The sequence below is a fragment of the Lampetra fluviatilis genome, chromosome 49 (assembly GCF_964198595.1).
Source record: "Lampetra fluviatilis chromosome 49, kcLamFluv1.1, whole genome shotgun sequence".
Classification (NCBI taxonomy): Eukaryota; Metazoa; Chordata; class Hyperoartia; order Petromyzontiformes; family Petromyzontidae; genus Lampetra; species Lampetra fluviatilis.
In genome coordinates this window covers 3,118,823-3,142,811 of record NC_136323.1, presented here as the reverse complement: position 1 = coordinate 3,142,811, position 23,989 = coordinate 3,118,823, and the positions used below count along the sequence as shown (strand labels likewise).

Here is a 23,989-nt window from a genome sequence, read left to right as displayed (position 1 = left end):
CCAACCACTGGACCTGCAATGGCTGTCAACGGGAGATGTCCACCGATGCCTCGATGGTCATTCGAGCAGCGAATCACCAATGTTCACAATAATTAACACGAATTGTCGACGATGATTTACTCTTCGTTTGTAAGTCCACTGCTGCATGAGCGCCTTCTCACACCGGATGCTGATGGCGTAGTAGGTGGTGGTGGTGGTGTGACCACAGTCTTCGGCCACTGCCGTTGAGGTTTTGTTCTTCCATTTGTGCATCATCATCGTCATCATCATCGTCGTCGAGTATCACCGCATCTGCTGTTGCTGCGGCCATGGTTTGTGCAGTGGACACAAACTCACACAGAGGCACAGCCTCAACACACAACCATAGACACACCCCCCCCTGCTATGGCAATGGGACAGGGTCTGTGTGTTGCCACCACAGGCTCTTACACTTGTGCAGAGTCGTTGGGGATGGGGGGGTGTCTATGGTGCACATTTTTTTTTATAGCAGCCAAATACTCTAAAACGCGTGATGTTGATTATAATCCACGGGGAGAGCGTGCAATACGGCAGGCTTCAGCTACACGAAAGCGGATGACCAAACTTTAAAACGCAAGAGAGATGCTGAACGAAACGCTTCGGCGAAGACGTGGAGACGTTTTGGCTGAGATGCAGAGACGTCTCCGTTGGAGCGGAATGGAGTTCGGGTTTCTATCCACATTGTAAACACGAGCGGACGAGGAGGGCCCTGCGTGTGACAAGTTAAACCAACAGACAATGACGGACAAACATAAGAATAGGCTTTACCCAACTGACAATAAAACTGGAGGTGTTAAGATGTCCAAACACCACATGGATATCAAACCTAATTCAAGGCGTCAATTCTGCATTAACCAACCACACGTATTCATCTCCTTGGTTCTTTCGGTAAAGTCACGTAGAAGGGAAATAATAAAATAAGTAAGATTAAACATAATAAAATGCAATTCTCACGACGTTTCGGCCACAACGCCGTCCTCAGGTCTGTCGGAAATCGAAATTTAACCACACGAACTTGTGGCACAACAGGCACACAGACACGCTCTCCACACGCATTGTCTTTGACTCTGATTGACCCACACCAGAGGCAGCCTTCTGCAAGGCCTCGTCTCACCAGCGCTGGACCAGAGGACGATCATAAAGGCGAGGGGCACAATGCGCGTACGGATTACGGTGTTAGAACCGTAGTCGCGGCGCCCGAAATCAAGAGGCGTTCTCGCAGAGGCAGGGCAGGGCGAAGGATATCACTCGGCAAAAGTCGCCTCCTTCACAGAGCCGTCTCTGCGCATGCGACGCACGCGCCTTGCTCGGCCCAGCGGTGGCACGGCCTTCTGGAAGTGACTCAATTTGAGCGGCATTGGATTCAATACAAGAAAATCTCTGGACACACACTGCCTCGTCAGCAGAAGTCACGCTTCTCGCTTGAATCCCCTCTGGTGTGTGGCCCATCGCAGAGGCGAGGATCGCCTCTTTAGGCTACAGGGTGGCGGCGCCCAGGCAATGGCAACGTTACGAGGTTATGGCTTCCCAAGTGCGCGAGTCGGTAAGAACGGTGGGTGTGCAATAGTGTCTGTGGTAACAAATTGTGGGGAGCGGTGGTGCAGCGGTTAGCGCGCTGCGCTACGAACTCCCGCTCACGGACAACACCAAGTCATTGCACCGTGGGAGAAACGTCGTGATTTATAATTTTACTTTTATTAATTTTAATTTTATTTTTTACCTACGTGACTTTACCGAAAGAACCTTAGAGTATGAATCCTTGCAGTCACGAAAGCTTCAAATCTAGAGTACAATGATGACGGTGATGATGATAACGATGATGATTATGGCGACGAAAATGATGATCACGACGACGATGATGATTATAATGATGACGTCGATGATGGCGATAATCGTGATAGTGACGATAATTTATTCATAAACTCATCTTGCCCCCCACCCCTCTCCACCTCCCCCCACCCCACCCCCGATGTCTCCGTGACGAGCGCAGGGAGCAGGTGGAGGAGAACTCGGTTCAGTGGCGACAGAAGTTCGAGTTCCCGTGCAAGATGACGGCCAACGTCACCACGGGGGTGCTGGAGCCGTGCGTGCTCCGCGTGTCCGTGCGCAAGGTGCCCGCCGCCGGCGTGCGCTCCCTCCGCCGACCCCTCCCCCCCCCACCCGCCTCCCCCGATTGGTTTCACGGAAAGAAAAAAAAAAGCCCCCATCACTAGTTCCTGAGGAACTGCACGCATCGTGGTCCCGTTGCCTTCTTAGATTTGCCACCAAAATCAATTCGAGCAAACGCTTCCGTGGAAGCGGCGGTCGCGGGATCGCGTCAGACGCGCCCTCGTCTGATCTGAGCTTCCTTCGGCCCGTCACCCCTCACCTCGATGTTTGATCGAAGTGTCAACCCCCTGCACGTTCCTCGCCATTGACCCCGTGGCCCTCAAGGGACAAGGGTCTTCCTCTCGCTGTCTCTCTCCGTGATGTGACTCAACGGATTCTCCTCCAAGTTGCATCCAGACGTTTCAGATTGCTTACGCGACTTAATTCGCCATTTTCCTCGGCCGGCCCCTTGTACTTTTCAATAAATATAAAACGTATAAAAAATTATATAGCGTAGGTGACGTTTCAGGCTATGGCCCTTCTTCATGGCAGATTGCAGAGAGGTGCTCTACAGAAGGGTCAGGGACTAAAACGTCACCGATACACGTGATCCATCCAGTGCCACGGCGTGACTGATGATCTCGTTGCGGTGTCGTCGCTGTCCCCGCGCGAGCACCACGCCGCCACGGTTGTCTCGAGTCATCTGTTCCACTCCTCCATCGTCTGTCTCTGTGCCTCCCCCGTCCGCTGTAGGAGACCAAGGGTGGGAAGACCTACTCCAAGGTAAGACCTTGAGGTTGCCGTCTCTGCTGAAGTCCCGAGGTCACGTCGCTATCGTGCCGCAGCCGCCAGTCGATCACCCCGTGTCGGAGACTAGTCCCGGAAGTTTATACGCCAGGACTAGAAATCAGAAAGGGTTTTTTATTCGCCATGAAAGTTCGCACAGACAAGGAATTTACTTTGGCCGGAAGGTGCATACATTCAACATTGAGGAATCTTAAATCTTAAATAGGTGGTTTACAAGTCTAACTATACTAAAGGTACAAGTCTAACTAATACTAAGGAGCATGTAAAAATTGAATAAAATAAAATCTAAAATATACAATAGCTATAATAAACAATATAAAATTCGAACAAGCTGTGCATTCAATGGCAAGTCGTGTGAGTCAAAGAAGTCAAGCAAATTTCACTGCTCACGTGAGCCTCGATGCATCGGTGGTCACATCCTGTTGACAGTCCTGAGCCAGCAGTGGAAATTACACATTCCTATGGCGGGATGATGGGCTGAGACAGCCCCCCCCCCATCACTCCCCAACCAGGAATAGAACCCGCGACATTCAAATATATTAACTGCCTTGCCTGTTATGCAGGAGGTCGATCTCGATCCTGACAGTTCTATACAGTAAAACCTTGGATTGCGAGTAACTTGGTCTGCGAGTGTTTTGCAAGACGAGCAAAAATTTTAAGTAAATATTAATTTTACAAACGAGCGAGGTCTTGCAATACGAGTAGTACGTGTATACACTTTGTCTGCCGAGCGTCACGTGATCACAACTGATATTCGAGTGCTTTGATGTACGAGTGCTTTGGATTACAAACACGTTTCCGGAACTAATTATGCTCGCAATCCAAGGTTTTACTGTATTTGGAATTTGCATGTTCTCCCCGTTGGTTGCGTGGATTTTTCTCCGAATCTTCCGGTTTTTCCCCTCCACATTTCGAAACGTGGGCTTAGAGTATTTGGCTGCTCCTATAAATAAGCCACTTCGTTGAGCTATCATCCGTGGCCAGGTCGCTTCTGAAAAAGAGCCGTACAGCTCAGTGGGCCTCACCTGGCTTTAGTTTTTAATCGCGAGCCGCTCGTTCTTCACCGCTCGTCCGGCGTGTGTCAGAGGCGTTGACGCGGCCTTGGCGGAGGTCGCCGTCCGGGGGGGTTTTACGAGCGGTTCGTCGGTGCGTCCGTCGCACGGGGAAGGAAGTGTCCTCGCAACAAATCGTTGGGGCGAGGCTGCCAGTGATAAGCTTGCGCCGTGCAAATGGCGGGGTCGTTGGGGGCGAGGGTAAAGTCTGTGGACGAGTCTCGCAGTTACAGTCAAGATAAGGTTGTTGGATTGTTATGACCGGAAAGGCCTCGCCGAGTCTCACGGCTCTTCCAGCAGGGTCCTGCCGAGCGTTCGCAGGAGTGTGGGCCGCGACGGTTGCTGCCTGCGCTCCCCCGATTGAGTGATTTGACGGCCGGCACACGACGGCCCACTCTCGCGAATTGCATCGCGGGATCTTCGACGTCCGCCGTAAGGCTACATGGATACTTTACCGCGCGCCGCAGTGTTAACCGGGGTGGCCGCTGGTTTCGAACCGCGAATATCGGCGACGGAGCGGTCGACGCGCTGCTGCCCGTTTCGGGAGCGATGCTCTTCCCCCACGTGCCGTGTGGCTGCCCCCCCCACGTGTTCCCGGCTGTGCCGTGTGGCTGCCCCCCCCCCCCCCGCGCGTTGCCGGTGCTGACCGCGCGTTGTTCCGCCCCGCAGCTGGGCTTCGCCGATGTGAACCTGGCGGAGTTTGCCGGCTCGGGGAGCACGTGCCGTCGGTTCCTCCTGGAGGGCTACGACACCAAGCACACGCGCCAGGACAACTCCACGCTCAAGGTGATGCCGACGCGGCAGCGGTTCGGAATCCCCGCGGGTCGCTCTGGTTAATGCTTGCGGCCGTGTTGACCGTAAACGTCGGGGTTGTGTTTGCTTGCTTGGCTGCTTGTAGAGTGAGTGGCTCGTTGTTGTGTTTGTAGATCTAGGTTCACACGCAGAACAATGTCGCGAGAGCTTTGTAAACGAGTGCCTGGTTGCGTTGTGCAAACATCGCCACTAGGGAGACAAAGTCGGCCGGGCGTGGTGCTGACCACTCACTCGTGTGCCGTTCCGGCCTTCATAGGTGTTGCTCGCTCACAGCACTTGCCCCATACGGGGCACACTTATCCTCGTGGTGTAGTGTGTCCACTCAGCCTCAAATGAGTACCTGGTGCAGTGTGTAGACGTCAGCGCTGGGGAGACAAAGGCGGCCGGGCATGTTTGTATGTTGAACTCCTTTCGCACCGTACGTAGCCAACCGTGCTAATCGGAGGTGCGGGGAAGGACAACAAACTAGACACATAAAGCAGTTCCAATGACGTGGGAAGCGCGTTGAAATATTAGATGATGATGACAGAAGTGATTATTTAAAGGGCATTAGATGAGTGATGATGATTAGGATTGTAATGATGATGACAATGATGGGGATTATTGCAACGCTTGAAATAGCAATTATGATAATGACAATATTGATTAGGAGGTTATTGGTGATTAACAGTGAGGATGGCGATGATTACAGCAGTAATGATGATGAGTAAAGTAAAGATGATGACGATGATACCAGTTTTGATGACGATGGTGGTGATTACAGTGAGAGTGACGATGACAGCGACGAAGATGATGAAGATGGCAGTGATGATTTATGTTGACGATGTTGACGATGATAACAGTGAAGATGACGATGATACTCTTTGGTTGACGGCAATGATGACAGTGATGTCAACAGTAACAATGACGATGATTATAACAGTGTTGTCGATGATGATACCAGCGAAGATGATGATGACGATGATACCGTTGATGATGACGACGATGTCTTCATCCTTGACCTTCAGGTGACCATCGGGATGCACCTCCTCTCCGGTGACCCGTGTTTCAAAACGTGAGTCCCATCGTCTCCCACGGCGACCGCACAGACGCAGCGGATAGAACCTGACACTCGGTTACAGGGGACGGCACCACGGCACGTGGCACGCAGACGCGGTCGTTCCCCGGGAAACAAACGAGCAAAAAAAATGAAACAAATAAAATCGGAAAAGTGCGTCAAAGAAGCGTGGAGAGTGACGCACGCTGGTAACGACACCGGGTGATGGCAGGGAGGGGAACACCACGTGGGTTGGAGAGCGTACGAAGGGCTACACGACACTGTCGCGGGGACGATGGTGCAGAAATACGACGGCCAAGGAACGGAACGCGCCCCGGAGGACGCGAGACAGAGCGGTGAAATCCGATTGTTGCATTACTGGATCGTGACGGATGGCAACAACATGGGGAGGAGTCCTTTGTCCAGCAGTGGAATGACCATGGCTGACAACGACGTCATCACAGGGAGGCCGGCTCCAGTTGTTTCTGTTCCGATGCCGCAGGGCGGTGACCTCCTCACTTCACCAAATATAGCAGAGTGCACGAGCGGAGTGGAGCTCTCTTATCGCGCGGCCACTCCTGCATCGACCGCCAAGTTCACGCCGGGTCCTGTCCACGCGCCCGCTGCCCCGACGCGTTTTTGCGCCGCGCTGCTCTGTGTTGTTCGGCGCGATGTCTGACGTTTTGCTCAGGAACCTTTGGCCCGTTGACCCTCCGCAATTCTACTCGCAACGATTACCACCGAACGGATAGGGGTTTCCGATGAGCCTTTTCGGCCAAGGCGATGAAGTCACTCGCCTCCCCGCGTGACGTCAACTCGTTATGATGCCACCCTGCTATGACGTCATCTCGCCGTGACGTCATCTCGCGGTGACGTCACCCGGCCGTGCCGCTTGGCAGCTGATCGCCGTCGTCGCCGATTGAAACACCTCCGGGGACGAGCGCTTGCCGGAGGGCGTTGCTTCCATGCGCGTGCACGGTTTTAATTCCTCGCTCTTGTTTGTCCGGTGCCGTGGCTCTAGTCCGCCGGTGGCCAGCGCCGTCGGCGCCGCGGTCGAGGAGCCTCTGCAGCCGGCGCTGCGCGGCGAGTCTCCCTGCGCCAACTCCAGCGCCGCCGTCAACGCCGCCTCCGCCACCGCCGGCGCCTCCTCCGCCCTGTCCCGCGGCTTCAGCTCGCTGAGGCTGGCGCGAGCGGCCACCCCGCGCCCGTCCGTGCTGCCGCTCGGTGAGACGAGCGCCGCACCAGCGTCACCCCAGCGTCACCCCAGCGTCACTCTCACGTCACCCCAGCGTCACGCCAGCGTCACGCCAGCGTCACCCCAGCGTCACGCCAGCGTCACCCCAGCGTCACTCTCACGTCACCCCAGCGTCACCCCAGCGTCACCCCAGCGTCACGCCAGCGTCACGCCAGCGTCACCCCAGCGTCACGCCAGCGTCACGCCAGCGTCACCCCAGCGTCAGAGAGAGGAAGATGGGGGTTAGGGAACGCACGCATGCACGCACCCCGGCCGGCCGGCCAGCCAGCCGCACGTTGGCCTTACAGAGGAACGTGGAGTGGGCTTGGGCAGGATGCGTCGGCCTCGGAGGAGACGGTGAGCGAGACTCGTGAAGTTGATCTCAGATCAGAACGCGGGGTGGGGGGCGGGGAGCGAGTGGAGCGTTTTGGGGTGGCCGCGGTCTTCTCGTTCAGCGGCGGCAACAGCTGTACTACCAGGTGTAGCAGCAGCTGTTGCAGCTGTAGCAGCAGCTGTAGCATCAGCTGTAGCGGTAACAGCTGTAGCAGCTGTAGCAGCTGTGGCAGTGGCGGCAACAGCTGTAACAGCTGTAGCATAAACAGCTGTAGCAGCGGCGGCAACAGCTGTAGCGCCTGTAGCAACAGCAGTGGCAGCAGCAGCTATGCCGCCCGGAGACACACTTTATTATTTCCAGGACGGGCAAAAATGTGACGAAACCGCAACTTACAAAACATTCCAGAACGGGGACGCGTTTGTAAACAAGATGGGGGGGGGGAGCGTGACGGATCGCCCGGAAAAAAAGTAAAACCTCGCACGGAATGAACGAGTAGACGTGAGTTCTCTCGCACGCGTTCTCGCCATAGGAATGTGGAAATTCCACCACTGACTCAGGGCCACTTAGCGGAGGCGCAGCGGGACACCGCAACTTGGCCGTGACCTCGTGGATAAACGAAAACACAAACGAACACATCGTCGTCGTCGTCGTTACCACCACCATCGTCATCATCATCATCACCACCATCGTCACCACCACCATCGTCATCATCATCACCACCACCATCATCACCACCACCACCATCATGACCACCACCATCATCGTCATCTTCATCACCACCACCACCATCATCATCACCACCACCACCATCATCGTCATCTTGATCACCACCACTATCATCACCACCACCATCATCATAACCACCACCACCACCATCGTCATCATCACCCTCATCTGCTCTTCAAGTGGGGCGCGGTGTTCCTATGCCCCGGGGGGTGGGGGGGGGGCTGAGGGGGCGGTGTGTTTGCCAACGTCCGTGGTGGTGACCCTGGCCGGCTTGGAGCGGCGACGTCGCCACGCCGAATACCGGCAGCCTTCACCGCCCCCTCCTCCTGCTCACTCACCGCCACCCCCACCATCTCCCGCCTCTTAACCCTCTAACCCACTCACCCACTCACCTGCTCACCCACTCACCCCCAACATCCCTCCCTCCTCTAACCCACCCCACCGCCCTCCCCCGTCTCCGGAGCGCGCCCACAATGCCGCGCATCTCTCCGGTCTGGCTTCATTCCAGCCACTATTGTCTGCCTCTTCTGAGAGAATGGGCACTTGAGGCACTCCGTCGCCTCGTGGTGAGCTCACACGGTCCCCCCTTGGATGAGTGGTTCTCAGTAGGATCAGTGGTTCTTGGTAGGTTTAGTGGTTCTCAATAGGATGAGTGGTTCTCAGTAGGACGAGTGGTTCTCAGTAGGATGAGTTGTTCTCAGTAGGATGAGTGGTTCTCAGTAGGATGAGTGGTTCTCAGTAGGATGAGTGGTTCTCAGTAGGATGAGTGGTTCTCAGTAGGATGAGTGGTTCTCAGTAGGATGAGTGGTTCTCAGTAGGATGAGTGGTTCTCAGTAGGATGAGTTGTTCTCAGTAGGATGAGTTGTTCTCAGTAGGATGAGTGGTTCTCAGTAGGATGAGTTGTTCTCAGTAGGATGAGTGGTTCTCAGTAGGATGAGTGGTTCTCAGTAGGATGAGTGGTTCTCAGTAGGATGAGTGGTTCTCAGTAGGATGAGTTGTTCTCAGTAGGATGAGTGGTTCTCAGTAGGATGAGTTGTTCTCAGTAGGATGAGTGGTTCTCAGTAGGATGAGTTGTTCTCAGTAGGATGAGTGGTTCTCTGTAGGATGAGTGGTTCTCAGTAGGATGAGTGGTTCCCCCTAGATCAGTGGTTCTCGGTAGGATCAGTGGTTCTCCGTAGGAACCAACGTTCGTGAATGTTCAGACACTGACGTCCGTGCCCCTTCCGAATGCCCAGGCTCGCGATGCAGGGCGCGCGCCGGGAGACGGAATCGAACCGGCGCGGTTGAAACGACGGTGGCGAGTTTCTCAAGATGCCGCCTGCACGCCTCCTCTGCCCGGGGCCCGTCGCGATCGCGCCGTCCGTCATGGCGAAGCATCGCCGAGTGTTTTGATGACAATTCCCGACACAAATGTCCGTGGATGTAGTTGATGCGCAGGTGCAGGTGCTGGATTGCGAGAGGGTGGCGCAATGTCTCTTGTTGAATCTCACCGCTCGCACTCTCCCGCTCTCACCCTCCCTCTCTCTCTCTCTCTCACCCCCTCTCTCTGTCACCCTCTCTCACCCTCTCTCTCCCTCTCGCCACGGCCACAGCCCTTGTGAACTCGTCGCAGTCACCGCTGCCGAGCCCCGAGGACGGCTACTTCACGCTGCCGTCCCGCGGCCCCAGCCACTGCAGCCGTCAGCTGTCGCGTGTGTCCAGTGAGCGGTCGCGTGTGTCCGGTGAGCGGTCGCGTGTGTTTGGTGAGCGGTCGCGTGTGTCCGGTGAGCGTGTCACGGCTCGTGGTGTCACTCGTGGTGTCACTCGTGTCGTGGCCACACATGACGCTGCTGGGATAAAAAAAACTACCGGCAAATCAGCGCTATTGGGATCACACAGCGTCGTCATGCGCTCCCGCGAACACTGGGCAGGACCTTACTGAAAAGGAGTCTTGAGACTCTGTGAGCGAGGCTCTCCTGGGTAAACGAGCTGAGTCATTAAGATGCAACAGCGCTGCGTTGCTCGCTGGACATTTCCCCGAACGCTGCTGGGCCGCCTTGGGAGTATAATGCGCTACTACTAGCGTACAAAGTATCCCTCTCCATTATAACACTTTATTATTGTACCTCCTCCATTCCTCGAATTCTATGAACAACAGCTTTGTGGGAATTCTATGAACAACAGCTTTGTGGGAATCTAGGGCACAGCGAGGACAGAATTAGGCTAGAATAATGTGGCGTGCCGACGCAAGTTCCCGGTAACAGCTTTACGGACCGCCCCGGCTGTCAATATGAACTGAGCTGTTTTTACTTTAACATGGAAGGCCCCACTGAGTTATGTAGCTCTTTTTAGAAGCGACGTGGCTATCACAAACGATAGCTCAACAGAAGTGGAATTATCATCGAGTGGAAATTTACAGCAGCAGAATACTCGAAACGTGTGTTTAAAAATGCGGACGGACAAACCGGGGAGAAATCCACGCGACCGCAGGGAGAATACGCAAATTCCAAATATACAGCAGCAGGCGTCAGGGTCTAGATAAAACCCACGACCTCCTGTATACCAGGCGAGGTAGTTAACATCTCCTAGCCACCGTGATGATGATGATGATGATGATGTGAGAGAGACACGCAAATTCCAAATATACAGCAGCAGGCGTCAGGGTCGGGATCGAACCCACAACCTTCTGTACACCAGGCGAGGTAGTGAACACTTCCACCTCCACCCCTCGGTGCTCCGTTCACGCGGACGGCACGGCACGGCCCCTCCCTGGCAGCGGGGGTCACGCCGCACGTCGCGCAATCGACAACCAGCGGGGGAAATTGATTTCGGAAAAGTTGGGCCAAGTGTTTGTAGAACAGCTGCGAGCTTTACACCGCCATCGAGTGGCACGGTCTCCGCACATCCGGTAACGCGACGCCCGCCCGCCCGCCGGAGTCCCGGGGTTTCCACTCACGGCCGACCCTCCTCCGGTGTGGAGCTCGTGCCTGGGTTCGTCACCCGTCCCCACCACAGACCCGACCCTCGCGCGCTTCTGAGTCAGCGGCAGGCCTGCCCTGTCTTACACTGCATTTACGGAGCACCGAAATTCAAAGGCGCTTTGCAGCAATTATGAAATTGTACATAAGACGAGAGTGGTCGGTAAAGCAGTGGGGTTATTAAAAGTGGTGAAGTTATGGTGACAAGTTAGGAGGACAGGTGGGAGTGGTTAAGGAGGCGTAGTGATAGGGGTTGGGGTTGTGATAGGGGTTGGGGTAGTTATAGGGGTTGGGGTAGTGATAGGGGTAGTTATAGGGGTTGGGGGAGTGATAGGGGTTGGGGTAGTGATAGGGGTTGGGGTAGTGATAGGGGTTGGGGTAATAATAGTGGTTGGGGTAGTGATAGGGGTTGGGGTAGTGATAGGGGTTGGGGTAGTGATAGGGGTTGGGGTAGTGATAGGGGTTGGGGTAATAATAGTGGTTGGGGTAGTGATAGGGGTTGGGGTAGTGATAGGGGTTGGGGTAGTGATAGGGGTTGGGGTAGTGATAGGGGTTGGGGTAGTGATAGGGGTTGGGGTAGTGATAGGGGTTGGGGTAGTTATAGGGGTAGTGATAGGGGTTGGGGTAGTGATAGGGGTTGGGGTTGTGATAGGGGTTGGGGTTGTGATAGGGGTAGTGATAGGGGTTGGGGTAGTGATAGGGGTTGGGGTTGTGATAGGGGTTGGGGTTGTGATAGGGGTTGGGGTTGTGATAGGGGTTGGGGTAGTGATAGGGGTTGGGGTAGTTATAGGGGTTGGGGTAGTGATAGGGGTAGTGATAGGGGTTTGGGTAGTGATAGGGGTTGGGGTAGTGATAGGGGTTGGGGTAGTGATAGGGGTTGGGGTAGTGATAGGGGTTGGGGTTGTGATAGGGGTTGGGGTAGTGATAGGGGTTGGGGTAGTGATAGGGGTTGGGGTAGTGATAGGGGTTTGGGTAGTGATAGGGGTTGGGGTAGTGATAGGGGTTGGGGTAGTTATAGGGGTTGGGGTAGTGATAGGGGTTGGGGGAGTGATAGGGGTTTGGGTAGTGATAGGGGTTGGGGTAGTGATAGGGGTTGGGGTAGTGATAGGGGTTGGGGTAGTTATAGGGGTTGGGGTAGTGATAGGGGTTGGGGTAGTGATAGGGGTTGGGGGAGTGATAGGGGTTGGGGGAGTGATAGGGGTTGGGGTAGTGATAGGGGTTGGGGTAGTGATAGGGGTTGGGGGAGTGATAGGGGTTGGGGGAGTGATAGGGGTTGGGGTAGTGATAGGGGTTGGGGGAGTGATAGGGGTTGGGGGAGTGATAGGGGTTGAGTTGAGTGGGAGGGGTTGGGGTAGTGATAGGGGTTGGGGTTGTGATAGGGGTTGGGGTAGTGATAGGGGTTGGGGTAGTTATAGGGGTTGGGGTAGTGATAGGGGTAGTGATAGGGGTTTGGGTAGTGATAGGGGTTGGGGTAGTGATAGGGGTTGGGGTAGTGATAGGGGTTGGGGTAGTGATAGGGGTTGGGGTAATTATAGGGGTTGGGGTAGTGATAGGGGTAGTGATAGGGGTTTGGGTAGTGATAGGGGTTGGGGTAGTGATAGGGGTTGGGGTTGTGATAGGGGTAGTGATAGGGGTTGGGGTAGTGATAGGGGTTGGGGTAGTGATAGGGGTTGGGGTAGTGATAGGGGTTTGGGGTAGTTATAGGGGTTGGGGTAGTGATAGGGGTAGTGATAGGGGTTGGGGTAGTGATAGGGGTTTGGGTAGTGATAGGGGTTGGGGTAGTTATAGGGGTTGGGGTAGTGATAGGGGTTGGGGTAGTGATAGGGGTTGGGGTAGTGATAGGGGTTGGGGTAGTGATAGGGGTTTGGGGTAGTTATAGGGGTTGGGGTAGTGATAGGGGTAGTGATAGGGGTTGGGGTAGTGATAGGGGTTTGGGTAGTGATAGGGGTTGGGGTAGTTATAGGGGTTGGGGTAGTGATAGGGGTTGGGGTAGTTATAGGGGTTGGGGTAGTGATAGGGGTAGTGATAGGGGTTGGGGTAGTGATAGGGGTTTGGGTAGTGATAGGGGTTGGGGTTGTGATAGGGGTAGTTATAGGGGTTGGGGTAGTGATAGGGGTAGTGATAGGGGTTGGGGTAGTGATAGGGGTTGGGGTAGTGATAGGGGTTGGGGTAGTGATAGGGGTTTGGGGTAGTTATAGGGGTTGGGGTAGTGATAGGGGTAGTGATAGGGGTTGGGGTAGTGATAGGGGTTTGGGTAGTGATAGGGGTTGGGGTAGTTATAGGGGTTGGGGTAGTGATAGGGGTTGGGGTAGTTATAGGGGTTGGGGTAGTGATAGGGGTAGTGATAGGGGTTGGGGTAGTGATAGGGGTTTGGGTAGTGATAGGGGTTGGGGTTGTGATAGGGGTAGTTATAGGGGTTGGGGTAGTGATAGGGGTTTGGGTAGTGATAGGGGTTGGGGTTGTGATAGGGGTTGGGGTAGTGATAGGGGTTGGGATAGTGATAGGGGTTTGGGTAGTGTTAGGGGTTGGGGTAGTGATAGGGGTTGGGGTAGTGATAGGGGTTGGGGTTGTGATAGGGGTTGGGGTAGTGATAGGGGTTGGGGTAGTGATAGGGGTTGGGGTTGTGATAGGGGTTGGGGTAGTGATAGGGGTTTGGGTAGTGATAGGGGTTGGGGTAGTGATAGGGGTTGGGGTAGTGATAGGGGTTGGGGTAGTGATAGGGGTTTGGGGTAGTTATAGGGGTTGGGGTAGTGATAGGGGTAGTGATAGGGGTTGGGGTAGTGATAGGGGTTTGGGTAGTGATAGGGGTTGGGGTAGTTATAGGGGTTGGGGTAGTGATAGGGGTTGGGGTAGTTATAGGGGTTGAGGTAGTGATAGGGGTAGTGATAGGGGTTGGGGTAGTGATAGGGGTTTGGGTAGTGATAGGGGTTGGGGTTGTGATAGGGGTTGGGGTAGTGATAGGGGTTGGGATAGTGATAGGGGTTTGGGTAGTGTTAGGGGTTGGGGTAGTGATAGGGGTTGGGGTAGTGATAGGGGTTGGGGTTGTGATAGGGGTTGGGGTAGTGATAGGGGTTGGGGTAGTGATAGGGGTTGGGGTTGTGATAGGGGTTGGGGTAGTGATAGGGGTTGGGATAGTGATAGGGGTTTGGGTAGTGTTAGGGGTTGGGGTAGTGATAGGGGTTGGGGTAGTGATAGGGGTTGGGGTAGTGATAGGAGTTGGGGTAGTGATAGGGGTTGGGGTAGTGATAGGGGTTGGGGTTGTGATAGGGGTTGGGGTAGTGATAGGGGTTGGGATAGTGATAGGGGTTTGGGTAGTGTTAGGGGTTGGGGTAGTGATAGGGGTTGGGGTAGTGATAGGGGTTGGGATAGTGATAGGGGTTGGGGTTGTGATAGGGGTTGGGGTAGTGATAGGGGTTGGGATAGTGATAGGGGTTTGGGTAGTGTTAGGGGTTGGGGTAGTGATAGGGGTTGGGGTAGTGATAGGGGTTGGGATAGTGATAGGGGTTTGGGTAGTGTTAGGGGTTGGGGTAGTGATAGGGGTTGGGGTAGTGATAGGGGTTGGGGTTGTGATAGGGGTTGGGGTAGTGATAGGGGTTGGGGTTGTGATAGGGGTTGGGGTAGTGATAGGGGTTGGGATAGTGATAGGGGTTTGGGTAGTGTTAGGGGTTGGGGTAGTGATAGGGGTTGGGGTAGTGATAGGGGTTGGGGTTGTGATAGGGGTTGGGGTTGTGATAGGGGTTGGGGTAGTGATAGGGGTTGGGATAGTGATAGGGGTTGGGGTAGTGATAGGGGTTGGGGTAGTGATAGGGGTTGGGGTAGTGATAGGGGTTGGGGTAGTGATAGGGGTTTGGGTAGTGATAGGGGTTGGGGTAGTTATAGGGGTTGGGGTAGTGATAGGGGTTGGGGTAATAATAGTGGTTGGGGTAGTGATAGGGGTTGGGGTTGTGATAGGGGTTGGGGTAGTGATAGGGGTTGGGGTAATAATAGTGGTTGGGGTAGTGATAGGGGTTGGGGTTGTGATAGGGGTTGGGGTAGTGATAGGGGTTGGGGTAATAATAGTGGTTGGGGTAGTGATAGGGGTTGGGGTTGTGATAGGGGTTGGGGTAGTGATAGGGGTTGGGGTAGTGATAGGGGTTGGGGTAGTGATAGGGGTTGGGATAGTGATAGGGGTTTGGGTAGTGATAGGGGTTGGGGTAGTGATAGGGGTTGGGGTAGTGATAGGGGTTGGGGTAGTGATAGGGGTTGGGGTAGTGATAGGGGTTGGGGTAGTGATAGGGGTTTGGGTAGTGATAGGGGTTGGGGTAGTGATAGGGGTTGGGATAGTGATAGGGGTTTGGGTAGTGATAGGGGTTGGGGTAGTGATAGGGGTTGGGGTAGTGATAGGGGTTGGGGTAGTGATAGGGGTTGGGGTAGTGATAGGGGTTGGGGTAGTGATAGGGGTTTGGGTAGTGATAGGGGTTGGGGTAGTGATAGGGGTTGGGGTAGTGATAGGGGTTTGGGTAGTGATAGGGGTTGGGGTAGTGATAGGGGTTGGGGTAGTGATAGGGGTTGGGGTAGTTATAGGGGTTGGGGTAGTGATAGGGGTTGGGGTAGTGATAGGGGTTGGGGGAGTGATAGGGGTTGGGGGAGTGATAGGGGTTGGGGTAGTGATAGGGGTTGGGGTAGTGATAGGGGTTGGGGGAGTGATAGGGGTTGGGGGAGTGATAGGGGTTGGGGTAGTGATAGAGGTTGGGGGAGTGATAGGGGTTGGGGGAGTGATAGGGGTTGAGTTGAGTGGGAGGGGTTGGGGTAGTGATAGGGGTTGAGTTGAGTGGGAGGGGTTGGGGTAGTGATAGGGGTTGGGGTAGTGATAGGGGTTGGGGGAGTGATAGGGGTTGGGGGAGTGATAGGGGTTGGGGTAGTGATAGGGGTTGGGGGAGTGATAGGGGTTGGGGGAGTGATAGGGGTTGAGTTGAGTGGGAGGGGTTGGGGTAGTGATAGGGGTTGAGTTGAGTGGGAGGGGTTGGGGTAGTGATAGGGGTTGGGGTAGTGATAGGGGTTGGGGTAGTGATAGGGGTTGAGTTGAGTGGGAGGGGTTGGGGTAGTGATAGGGGTTGGGGGAGTGATAGGGGTTGGGGTAGTGATAGGGGTTGAGTTGAGTGGGAGGGGTAGTGATAATGATGGGGCCTGGTCATAGCTGGGGGCGGGGGCAGGGAGTCGCAGTGTCAGGATGATGCTGGGCTAGGGGGGAAGAGATGGGGGTTGTTCTAAGGGAGGATCGGAAGCTGCAGCTTCTTGTTGTTTGTTGTTGTTGGAGTTCACCGTAATGCCGGTACAGTCCCACATCTCGGCACAAATCGATTCCCGCACTGCCCGGGTCAAACCACTGGGACAGGCGGCAACCGTGGCGATGTCTGAACCGTTCCGGGACCTCCCCTAGGTCGACTCGGCCCTAAATGAGTAAAGTACCTGGTGAGGTGTGTAAAACATCAGCACTGGGGAGACAAAGGCTGCCACGTGTGGTGTGACCTCACCACCCACTCGTGCGCTGTGCCGGGCTTGATAGGACTTTGTACTTGTCTGTACTTTGGATAGACTTGCGCCAGCCATAGCAACGTGGCATTTCCACCACGGTCCCCGCAGGCCTGTAACCAGGCACCAAAGCCTCGATGCGCCCTCGGGCGGGGGAGGTGACCCCGACCGTGAGCCGCAGAACGGCACCTCACGGCTCTTTGGGCCCTTCCCGCTCTCCCCGCCCGCTCTCCCCGCCCGCAGGCTACAGCACGGAGCACTCGGGCTCCTCCAGCACCTCTGACCTCGTGCCGGGCCCCGCGTCGCCGCTGCACAAGGCGGCGGCCATCACGGCGTCGGCGTCGACCCCGTGGATCGCGAGCCAGCCGCACGGCGCCGCACCGGCGCGGGGACGGAACCGGCTGCCTCCACGGCCTCCTCCGCCCGCAAGGTGCCACGGCTGCCTCCGCGCCGCACCGTGCCGCCACGCCCGGCCCTCTGGCGACGCCGACGCCACGGCCGTCGTGGCGTTTTTGACGCGGGGCTCGCGGTGTTAAATTTTTTATTTTTTATTTCACGACCAAAATATTTGCGGAGCGCGGTAAGTTCACGTGTAGCAGGTGCAGGATGGATTCGTGAGTGGTGGCGGAGGTGGCAACGGTGGCGGTGGCTTAGCGAGGCCTTCACCCATCAGTGGATTGATCATGGCTGACGATGACGGCGATGACTTAAATGTAGACATTAAAGCCAAGCACTCGGTGATGGAATCAGACAAACATCTTAATGCGGGGCCCTCTTGAAAATTATTCTTGAGAGTCACGGTTTTTCCTGGGTAAATAAAGGGGATTATTAGTAAAGTTCAGTTGAAGTGCAGCCCTGCACCAGGGTCGGTGGATCACAAAGAGGCTGAGTCGACCTAGGGGAGGCCTAGGAGCGGTTCAGATAATCGTCACTGGTGTGAGCGGGAATCGAACCCGGGTCGCCGGGTTCGTAGCGCAGGGCGCTAACCGCTACACCACCATAATACAGGTTTTGTGGGTTGTTCTGTTTAAGTGACAACTCTTACTATTAGCTGTGTCGGGTGGTGGCGGGTTTAACGACACATTTATGTATTTACGCGATCTAACCCAAAAAAAACCTGTATTATGAATATTGGTCGCGAAAGCCTAACATGTTAAACACTACACTACCGCTCCCCACAGTGATGCACACACACACGCACGTGTCAGTAACACTGTAAGTCTGGACCTTCAAAAGTAAAAGTAAAAAATAACGTTTCAGGCAATGACCCTAATTCATGTGCCATGAAGAAGGGCCATTGCTCAAAACGTTGCCCGGCCCACGGCGGTACCGACGAAGGCGTTGCCAAGGTCGAGGAGGAGGAGTCTCACTCCGTGGTGTCCTCTTCGGGAAATGGTGCAGCAGTGTCGCCCGGTGGCCATCCTTGGTAATTGCCCCTCTCTGCGAATCCAGCCGCCGATGAATGTCGCCGCCAGGGCCACGCGTGCAGAGAGAGGCCGGTGTTGTGCAGGTGCCGTGCACGGTGTGTGTCTGTGTGTGTGTAGCATACTCGTGCCACGCCCGGTGCGATGTGTAAACATCGTCACTGGGGAGACAAAGGCGGCCGGGCGTGGCGCTGGCCACCCACCCCCTCGTGTACCGTTCTGGCCTTCATAGGTGCTCGCTAACGGCACTTGCCTCAACAGTCTGCTGAGCCTATACGGGGGATCTTTGTCTTTGTAGCATACTCTCTAGCATAACCATGGATTCCTGCAGTCACGAAAGCTTCAAATCAAGATTGTGTGTGTAGCGGTCAGCGCTACCAACCTGGCGACCCGGGTTTGATTCCCGCTCACGGCCAAACACCGGTGACGATGATCTAAACCGGTCCTGGGCCTCCCCTAGGTCGACTCGGCCTGAAATGAGTTACCCGGTGCGGTGTGTAAACATCGCCACTGGGGAGTCAAAGGCGGCCGGGCGCGGTGCTACCCACCCACCCCCTCGTGTACCATTCCGGCCTTCATAGGTGCTCGCTAACAGCACTTGCCCCTACAGTCTGTTAAGGCTACAGGGGGGCCTTTGTCTTAATCTTTGTGTGTCCGTCAGCGTGCGCAGGCGTCCGCCGGAGGCGGCGGAGAGGCCGGAGTCGCGGGTGGACGAGACGCGGGTGGACGCGGTGGACGTGGTGGACCAGATCCTGCAGATGCAGGACTTCACGGCCAAGAGCACCAGCGAAGGTCTCTCTCGTGCCCTTTTTGTCCTCAACGTTTTTGTTTTTGTAGATTTTCGTCTCTTTCTCCAATTGCCGTTGAGGAATTTGTAACAAAAAATTGCGGGCGGGGGGGGGGGGAGGCGGAGGAGGTGGGGAGGGTTAAGCCCACGTGACCATCACATCAAATTCGTGTCGTCACGTCCCCTCCGCCGACCGACGCGGCCGAGCAAACGTGCCACTCGGCGCTATCGCCGCGAGCGTCAGGGTCGGGCCCATCCCCTTGTGTTCTGCTCGCTCCCCACAGAGGACGGCTTGACTCTCTTCGTCGGCCGAGACGGGACGTGGGAACTGCGCGGCCACCAGATCGCAAACGGGTAACCCGCGTCACGTGCACACGTGCAGCATGCGACATACACACGTGTAACGTATAATATAAACACGCGTGACATACATGTACACTGCATGCTGTACTCGCACCGCGTGCATTGCATGTGTGTGTGTGTGGCCTTGAAAAGAAAAATATAATATACCATGGGCCATAGCGCCAAATGTCACCTACTAATTCTGTTAACAGCGACCCAGAAAATATTTGCTCACCTGGCAAACTGCATCCAGTATACCCTCTCGCTGTGGATACTAAAGTCACCCACCACCTACCCCAGTCTATTATCACTCACTCATGCACTCACTCATTCACCCACTCACTCACCCACTCACTAACCCACTGACATACTCACTTACCCACTCACTCAACCACTTACACACTCACCCACTGACACACTCACCCACTGATGACATTCTCACTTACCCACTCATTCAACCACTAACACACTCACTCTCCCACTCCCCACCCACTTACTCACCCACTGACACAAGCACTCACCGACTCCGCTTCTTCCCTCGCACCGCTGCACTCTGGAATTCCTTTCCATCGTCTCTGTTCCCCCCAAGCTCTCATAACAAAACCCTCGCTCAGTTCAAGAGACGTGTTACACTCTCATCTACAACAGCTTTGACAGCACTGTTTATCGCTGACCGCTCAGCGCTTTGGGCCTTTGGACCGGCGCCCAGCAACTGTGTAAAAAAACACACACAAAACCCCGATTGCGACACCAGGATCGATCTTCCCATCATGCATTGCACATGCTGTGACATCACCTCAGCGCCCGCACGTAACGATGCCTGCCGGTCCCCGTGCGCCGTCTCGCCTGTCAGGATCTCGCCCGGGCCGTACGAGCCGGTCGTGATCAGCCGGAACGGAGACGCACGCTGAGCGCCGGCGGCGGCGGCACCGGCGAGGGCTCCTCATGGGCGCGTCGGACGCCACCCACGGACCCCGTGGGCCCCCGGGGGTAGAGGGCAGCGCCACGTCCGCTTCTCTGCCGCCCTCGCGCGGCTCGCTGGACGTCGCCGAACGCGAGGGCGGCGGGACGCTGGGCCTCGGGGGGGCACAGGCTTCAGCAAAAGCGTCACGGCCCCGTCTCCTTTCACCGGTCTGAGCCAGTGGTGGAAATTCCGCATCCCTATGGTGGGAGCCACACCATGCACGACGTGTCCACTGTTTGGTTGCCCACGAAGATGTATTCACTTTAATGAAGCCTTAGTGGGATGATGAGGTTATGAGTCGATCCCCAAAATTTGAATGTCCACCGTTCTGGCAGTGGGTCGGGTCTCCTGGCTGCGTCGACTCCAATGGATTTGCCGTTAATGCCCAGCCGCAGTGATTATCAGCAGCACAGATCTCTGTAAAATAAAACTATAGGTCAGGTGAGCATTTTCCACCGGCACATCTGAGCCGAGCCAGCCACGGTACAGTTGTTTTGTTTCCTCACTGGCTGTTTGCCGAGCCGAGCAGGGAGCCAAAACGTGACACCACCGCTTGCCTCACAATACGACGTCTGAATCTGGCTGGGGGCCAAGCAGGGCCAGGGGCGTGGCTAACGACGCGTTGGATGCGTGTGACGTTACAGTAGTCAAGAAAGTGTGACGTGTAACCGCGCCGTCTACGAGCGGGTCGACCCGTTCACGGGACGAGAAGTCGGTGGCACGGCACGGCACGGCACGGCTCGGATAAACCACCGGGCGCCTGTTGAACCGTGTGCCAGGCTGGCTCGGCACGGCCCCGGCACGGCTCGGTTGTGCAGTGAAAAAGGCATGTGGGATTTATCCGGTCGAAGCCGGCTCCAGCCAGCTGGAATATAATTTACCATTTCATCTCGATAACTGTAAAACGGTTAAAACAAATTACGTGAGTGTAACAAGAGGTTTAGGTAACTTTTTTTTAAACGAATAACAATTGGGCCGCTTTGACTTGACCAAGTGGGTCGTAGGGGCTTTTTCAAGCCAACAGCGAAAATTTGGGGTTTTCGTTTTGAGGCGTTTTAAGTTTCACCGTTGCCTACCGATTGTGCCGAGTGGTGGCAGGGTTACTGCTCGGCGTTTATATATTAAAACAAAGGTCGCCGTAGAGCTTGTAACAGGCTGTTGTGGAGCGGTAGTGTCATGAGCAGCGCATAGTGCTCCACACACAAACAATTTTCCTTTGCTACTGCAAGTGCCAAGGTGCCAAAGTCCTGTAGAAGGCCTCCACAGGGGGTAGAAGAATGCGTTCTCCGAAGCCAATGAATGCACTTTCCCTCTCGTGCCAAGAATCCAGAATTTCGATCAATTATCTGGGAGCCCAGCGAGAGACCGAACCTGCCCGGACTGCGCCCAACCTCGTCGTGTGCTCAGAAGCTAAGCAGGGATTTGAGCCTGGTTAGTACTCGGATGGGAGACCATCACCAGGGCCTTGCCAGCCGCTTTGGTGTAGACGTGAGTTGTCTCCGGGCTCTCCACGCTTTCTCCCACATGAAGCCGAACACTTCTTGGTCATCGTTGCTTTGGCCAAACATCCCATTGCAGGACGCTCCTGGTGAACGAGTCTTGAGACTCACCGCGGCATTTCCCTGCGTAATTTTTGGCTATTTTTTTCTACTTGCACAGGAGAGCTCCTCTTACCACGTGGTGATGTGGGGGACCGATGTCGCACGTCCTGTTATTCGCGATTTTACTCCCCGCTCGTTTGTGGCACTAAGTAATCGCGGACAATCGGACGGCCAGGGCCACGTACCCGTCCCGTCTTGTCTTCAGCAGCGGAGACCAAGCGTATACAGGTCGCGCACCCGTTTATATTCAGCGTCAGCAGTGGAAGAAAAAGCAGTGGATACACCGCTGCAGTCGCTACGTAGCGACTGTGCTTGTACGTATATCGCGGTGACTGGGTGATACCTGTTTCTCTGTTGTTTATTGCTCCGCGGTACAGTGGGGCATTCCGTGTGGGAACGTTGATTTGTAAGCGTACGTTCAGCGCGCGCGTGCGTGCGCGTCGCATACGGACAGCGTCGGTGCGTTAGTCTTGTTTACAGCGACGTCCCCGAGCCCTCTGCCGGTCCCACTTGCTGTGCTGCGTACAGCGGCGTCCGCTAGAGGGGTGTCCCATCGGCAGGCCACGCGCGGTGGCCGTTCCGGAGCGGGTCAAGCCCACCTCGTCCCCCCACGTGGGCCGCGTGGAGGATGAGTAGGCCAAAGCACCTGTACGGAGCGACTCTCTCTCGGGAGCTTGCCTCCAGGAGTTGTGGGGAAGACGGCCCTTCCGCCAGCAGTGGCGCGAGCAGAAAATTGCAGGGCAGCGCCTCTGCCGTTTTGGTGAGGACGGCGACGTCCCAGCGACTTTGTGGGCCACAACGCCGCTGATGACGGTTGTGATGGTGACGACGACAGTAGTTTTTTTTGTTTTACGCTTTCTAAGCGGCGCTCTGTCAGCCTCGTCCCCCGTTCCTGTGCAGGCACAGGGATGGAGATCGCGAGAAAGTTGTCGGAGGGTGGCGGAGTTTGGGGAATGTTCTAGACGAGAGAAAAAGAAAACGCTTGCTATTCTGCTGGTTCAGAAACGATGTTTACGCAACGTTAGAGGGGGGTGAGGGGTTAGTGGGGGAATAGTTACTAGTGGGGAGGGCTCAATGTGTTGAGACTCAGACACCGGGAAGGAGGATTTATATTGACACCGTCGCGTTGCACTGCGACACCCCCGTCTCTCCCGTGTTACCGATCGCAGAACTCGGCGAGAGCAATATCGACCAACCGGGGCCCACACGCGAGCGAGGAGTCGCGTGCAACCAAATTGCGCGCGACTCAATCACGTCTCTGCAACCGGTTGCAGGGAGCAGCGGCGCAGAACCTGTCGCTGCCGCTCTCGCGGTCGAGGCGGACGCGGCTGTCAAGCGTCGGCCTGGCTCGGCGATTCTTAGCGACGCTTCGCATCGCCGGTGCGACGCGTCGGCGAGCCGGCGATTGGTTGCTACGTTCCTCGGTGACCCGATCCGCTCCGCTACGCGACGAGCGAGCGGGTTTGATCGAGCAGCTTTGTCGGCTCGGCTGCGGACGCGGCTCCGGAGGGCATGGAATCGAATAACCCGAGCGGCAACTTGTAATCTGTCCACCTTGGAGCGAGCGTCTGTCTCGCTCGCTCTTCTGGTCATGTCGCGCCTTGGCCGGCACGAAATCCGACGTTTCGCGCCCTCCGGACGCTTGCCGGCACAACGCAGCAGAGACGGCGCAGTCGCGAACAATGATATTGACGCGTGTCGCTGTGGTAAGACACGGTGGCACGCGGCTAGTAGCCGCAGGCAAAGCGACGGGGTATACTGGATGTGGTGTGCCGGGTGCGGATATACTTTTGTTCGGGTCGGTGACCCCGGACACAGACCTGGCTGAAATTAAACCCCGCCCTCTGTTCATTTAAACTACTGATATCCTAAACAGATACTGTATATGGGAATAGGTTATGGGATTGTCATATGCGATATTAAACTCTGATAGGTTGTGTCTGTCTTGTGTTACATGGCCACTGCTTCGTTGTCACGAAACGTTGGACCACCCTTGATATTCCTGAAATAAAATAACTTACAAATCGACTGGTGTCCTGGAAAGACGCGTTAACCCACAAAACCTCGCTGCCCCAGAACGCATGTGGAGCTTGAGGTTTTTGCGTGGATTGAGTGGATGAAATGTGATGTTATATTCTGCCACATTCGGTCGTGGGGAAATGATGCTCCTAAACTCTTGAAACGCGGAGCGCAAAGAGTTCCAATGAAGCGAGCGATGGGTACTCTTCGACAAAAGAAACCGAGCGGCGTAGCGAAGTGTGGGCCGGACACCACCTCTCACGGCTCTAGCCCAGC

At 55.5% G+C, this 23,989-nt stretch overlaps 1 protein-coding gene across 3 annotated transcripts in view; it reads left to right on the top strand.

Moving 5' to 3' along the window:
• The window catches only part of EEIG1 (estrogen-induced osteoclastogenesis regulator 1), a 42,183-nt gene extending 18,481 nt beyond the window's left edge, over window positions 1-23,702 (top strand). Inside the window, exons 2-11 of one of the 3 annotated variants that reach the window (XM_078877942.1) lie at window positions 2,009-2,129; window positions 2,860-2,889; window positions 4,635-4,751; window positions 5,786-5,832; window positions 6,836-7,038; window positions 9,701-9,808; window positions 16,820-17,006; window positions 18,662-18,792; window positions 19,072-19,141; window positions 19,983-23,702. In XM_078877942.1, coding sequence (XP_078734068.1) covers window positions 2,009-2,129; window positions 2,860-2,889; window positions 4,635-4,751; window positions 5,786-5,832; window positions 6,836-7,038; window positions 9,701-9,808; window positions 16,820-17,006; window positions 18,662-18,792; window positions 19,072-19,141; window positions 19,983-20,040 — 1,072 coding nt within the window. In that variant the 3' untranslated portion in view covers window positions 20,041-23,702. Of the gene's footprint in view, window positions 1-2,008; window positions 2,130-2,859; window positions 2,890-4,634; window positions 4,752-5,785; window positions 5,833-6,835; window positions 7,039-9,700; window positions 9,830-16,819; window positions 17,007-18,661; window positions 18,793-19,071; window positions 19,142-19,982 lie in introns of all 3 variants that reach the window. The other 2 variants (XM_078877941.1, XM_078877940.1) reach the window with 2 other exon arrangements.
• Window positions 23,703-23,989: the final 287 nt, after the last annotated feature.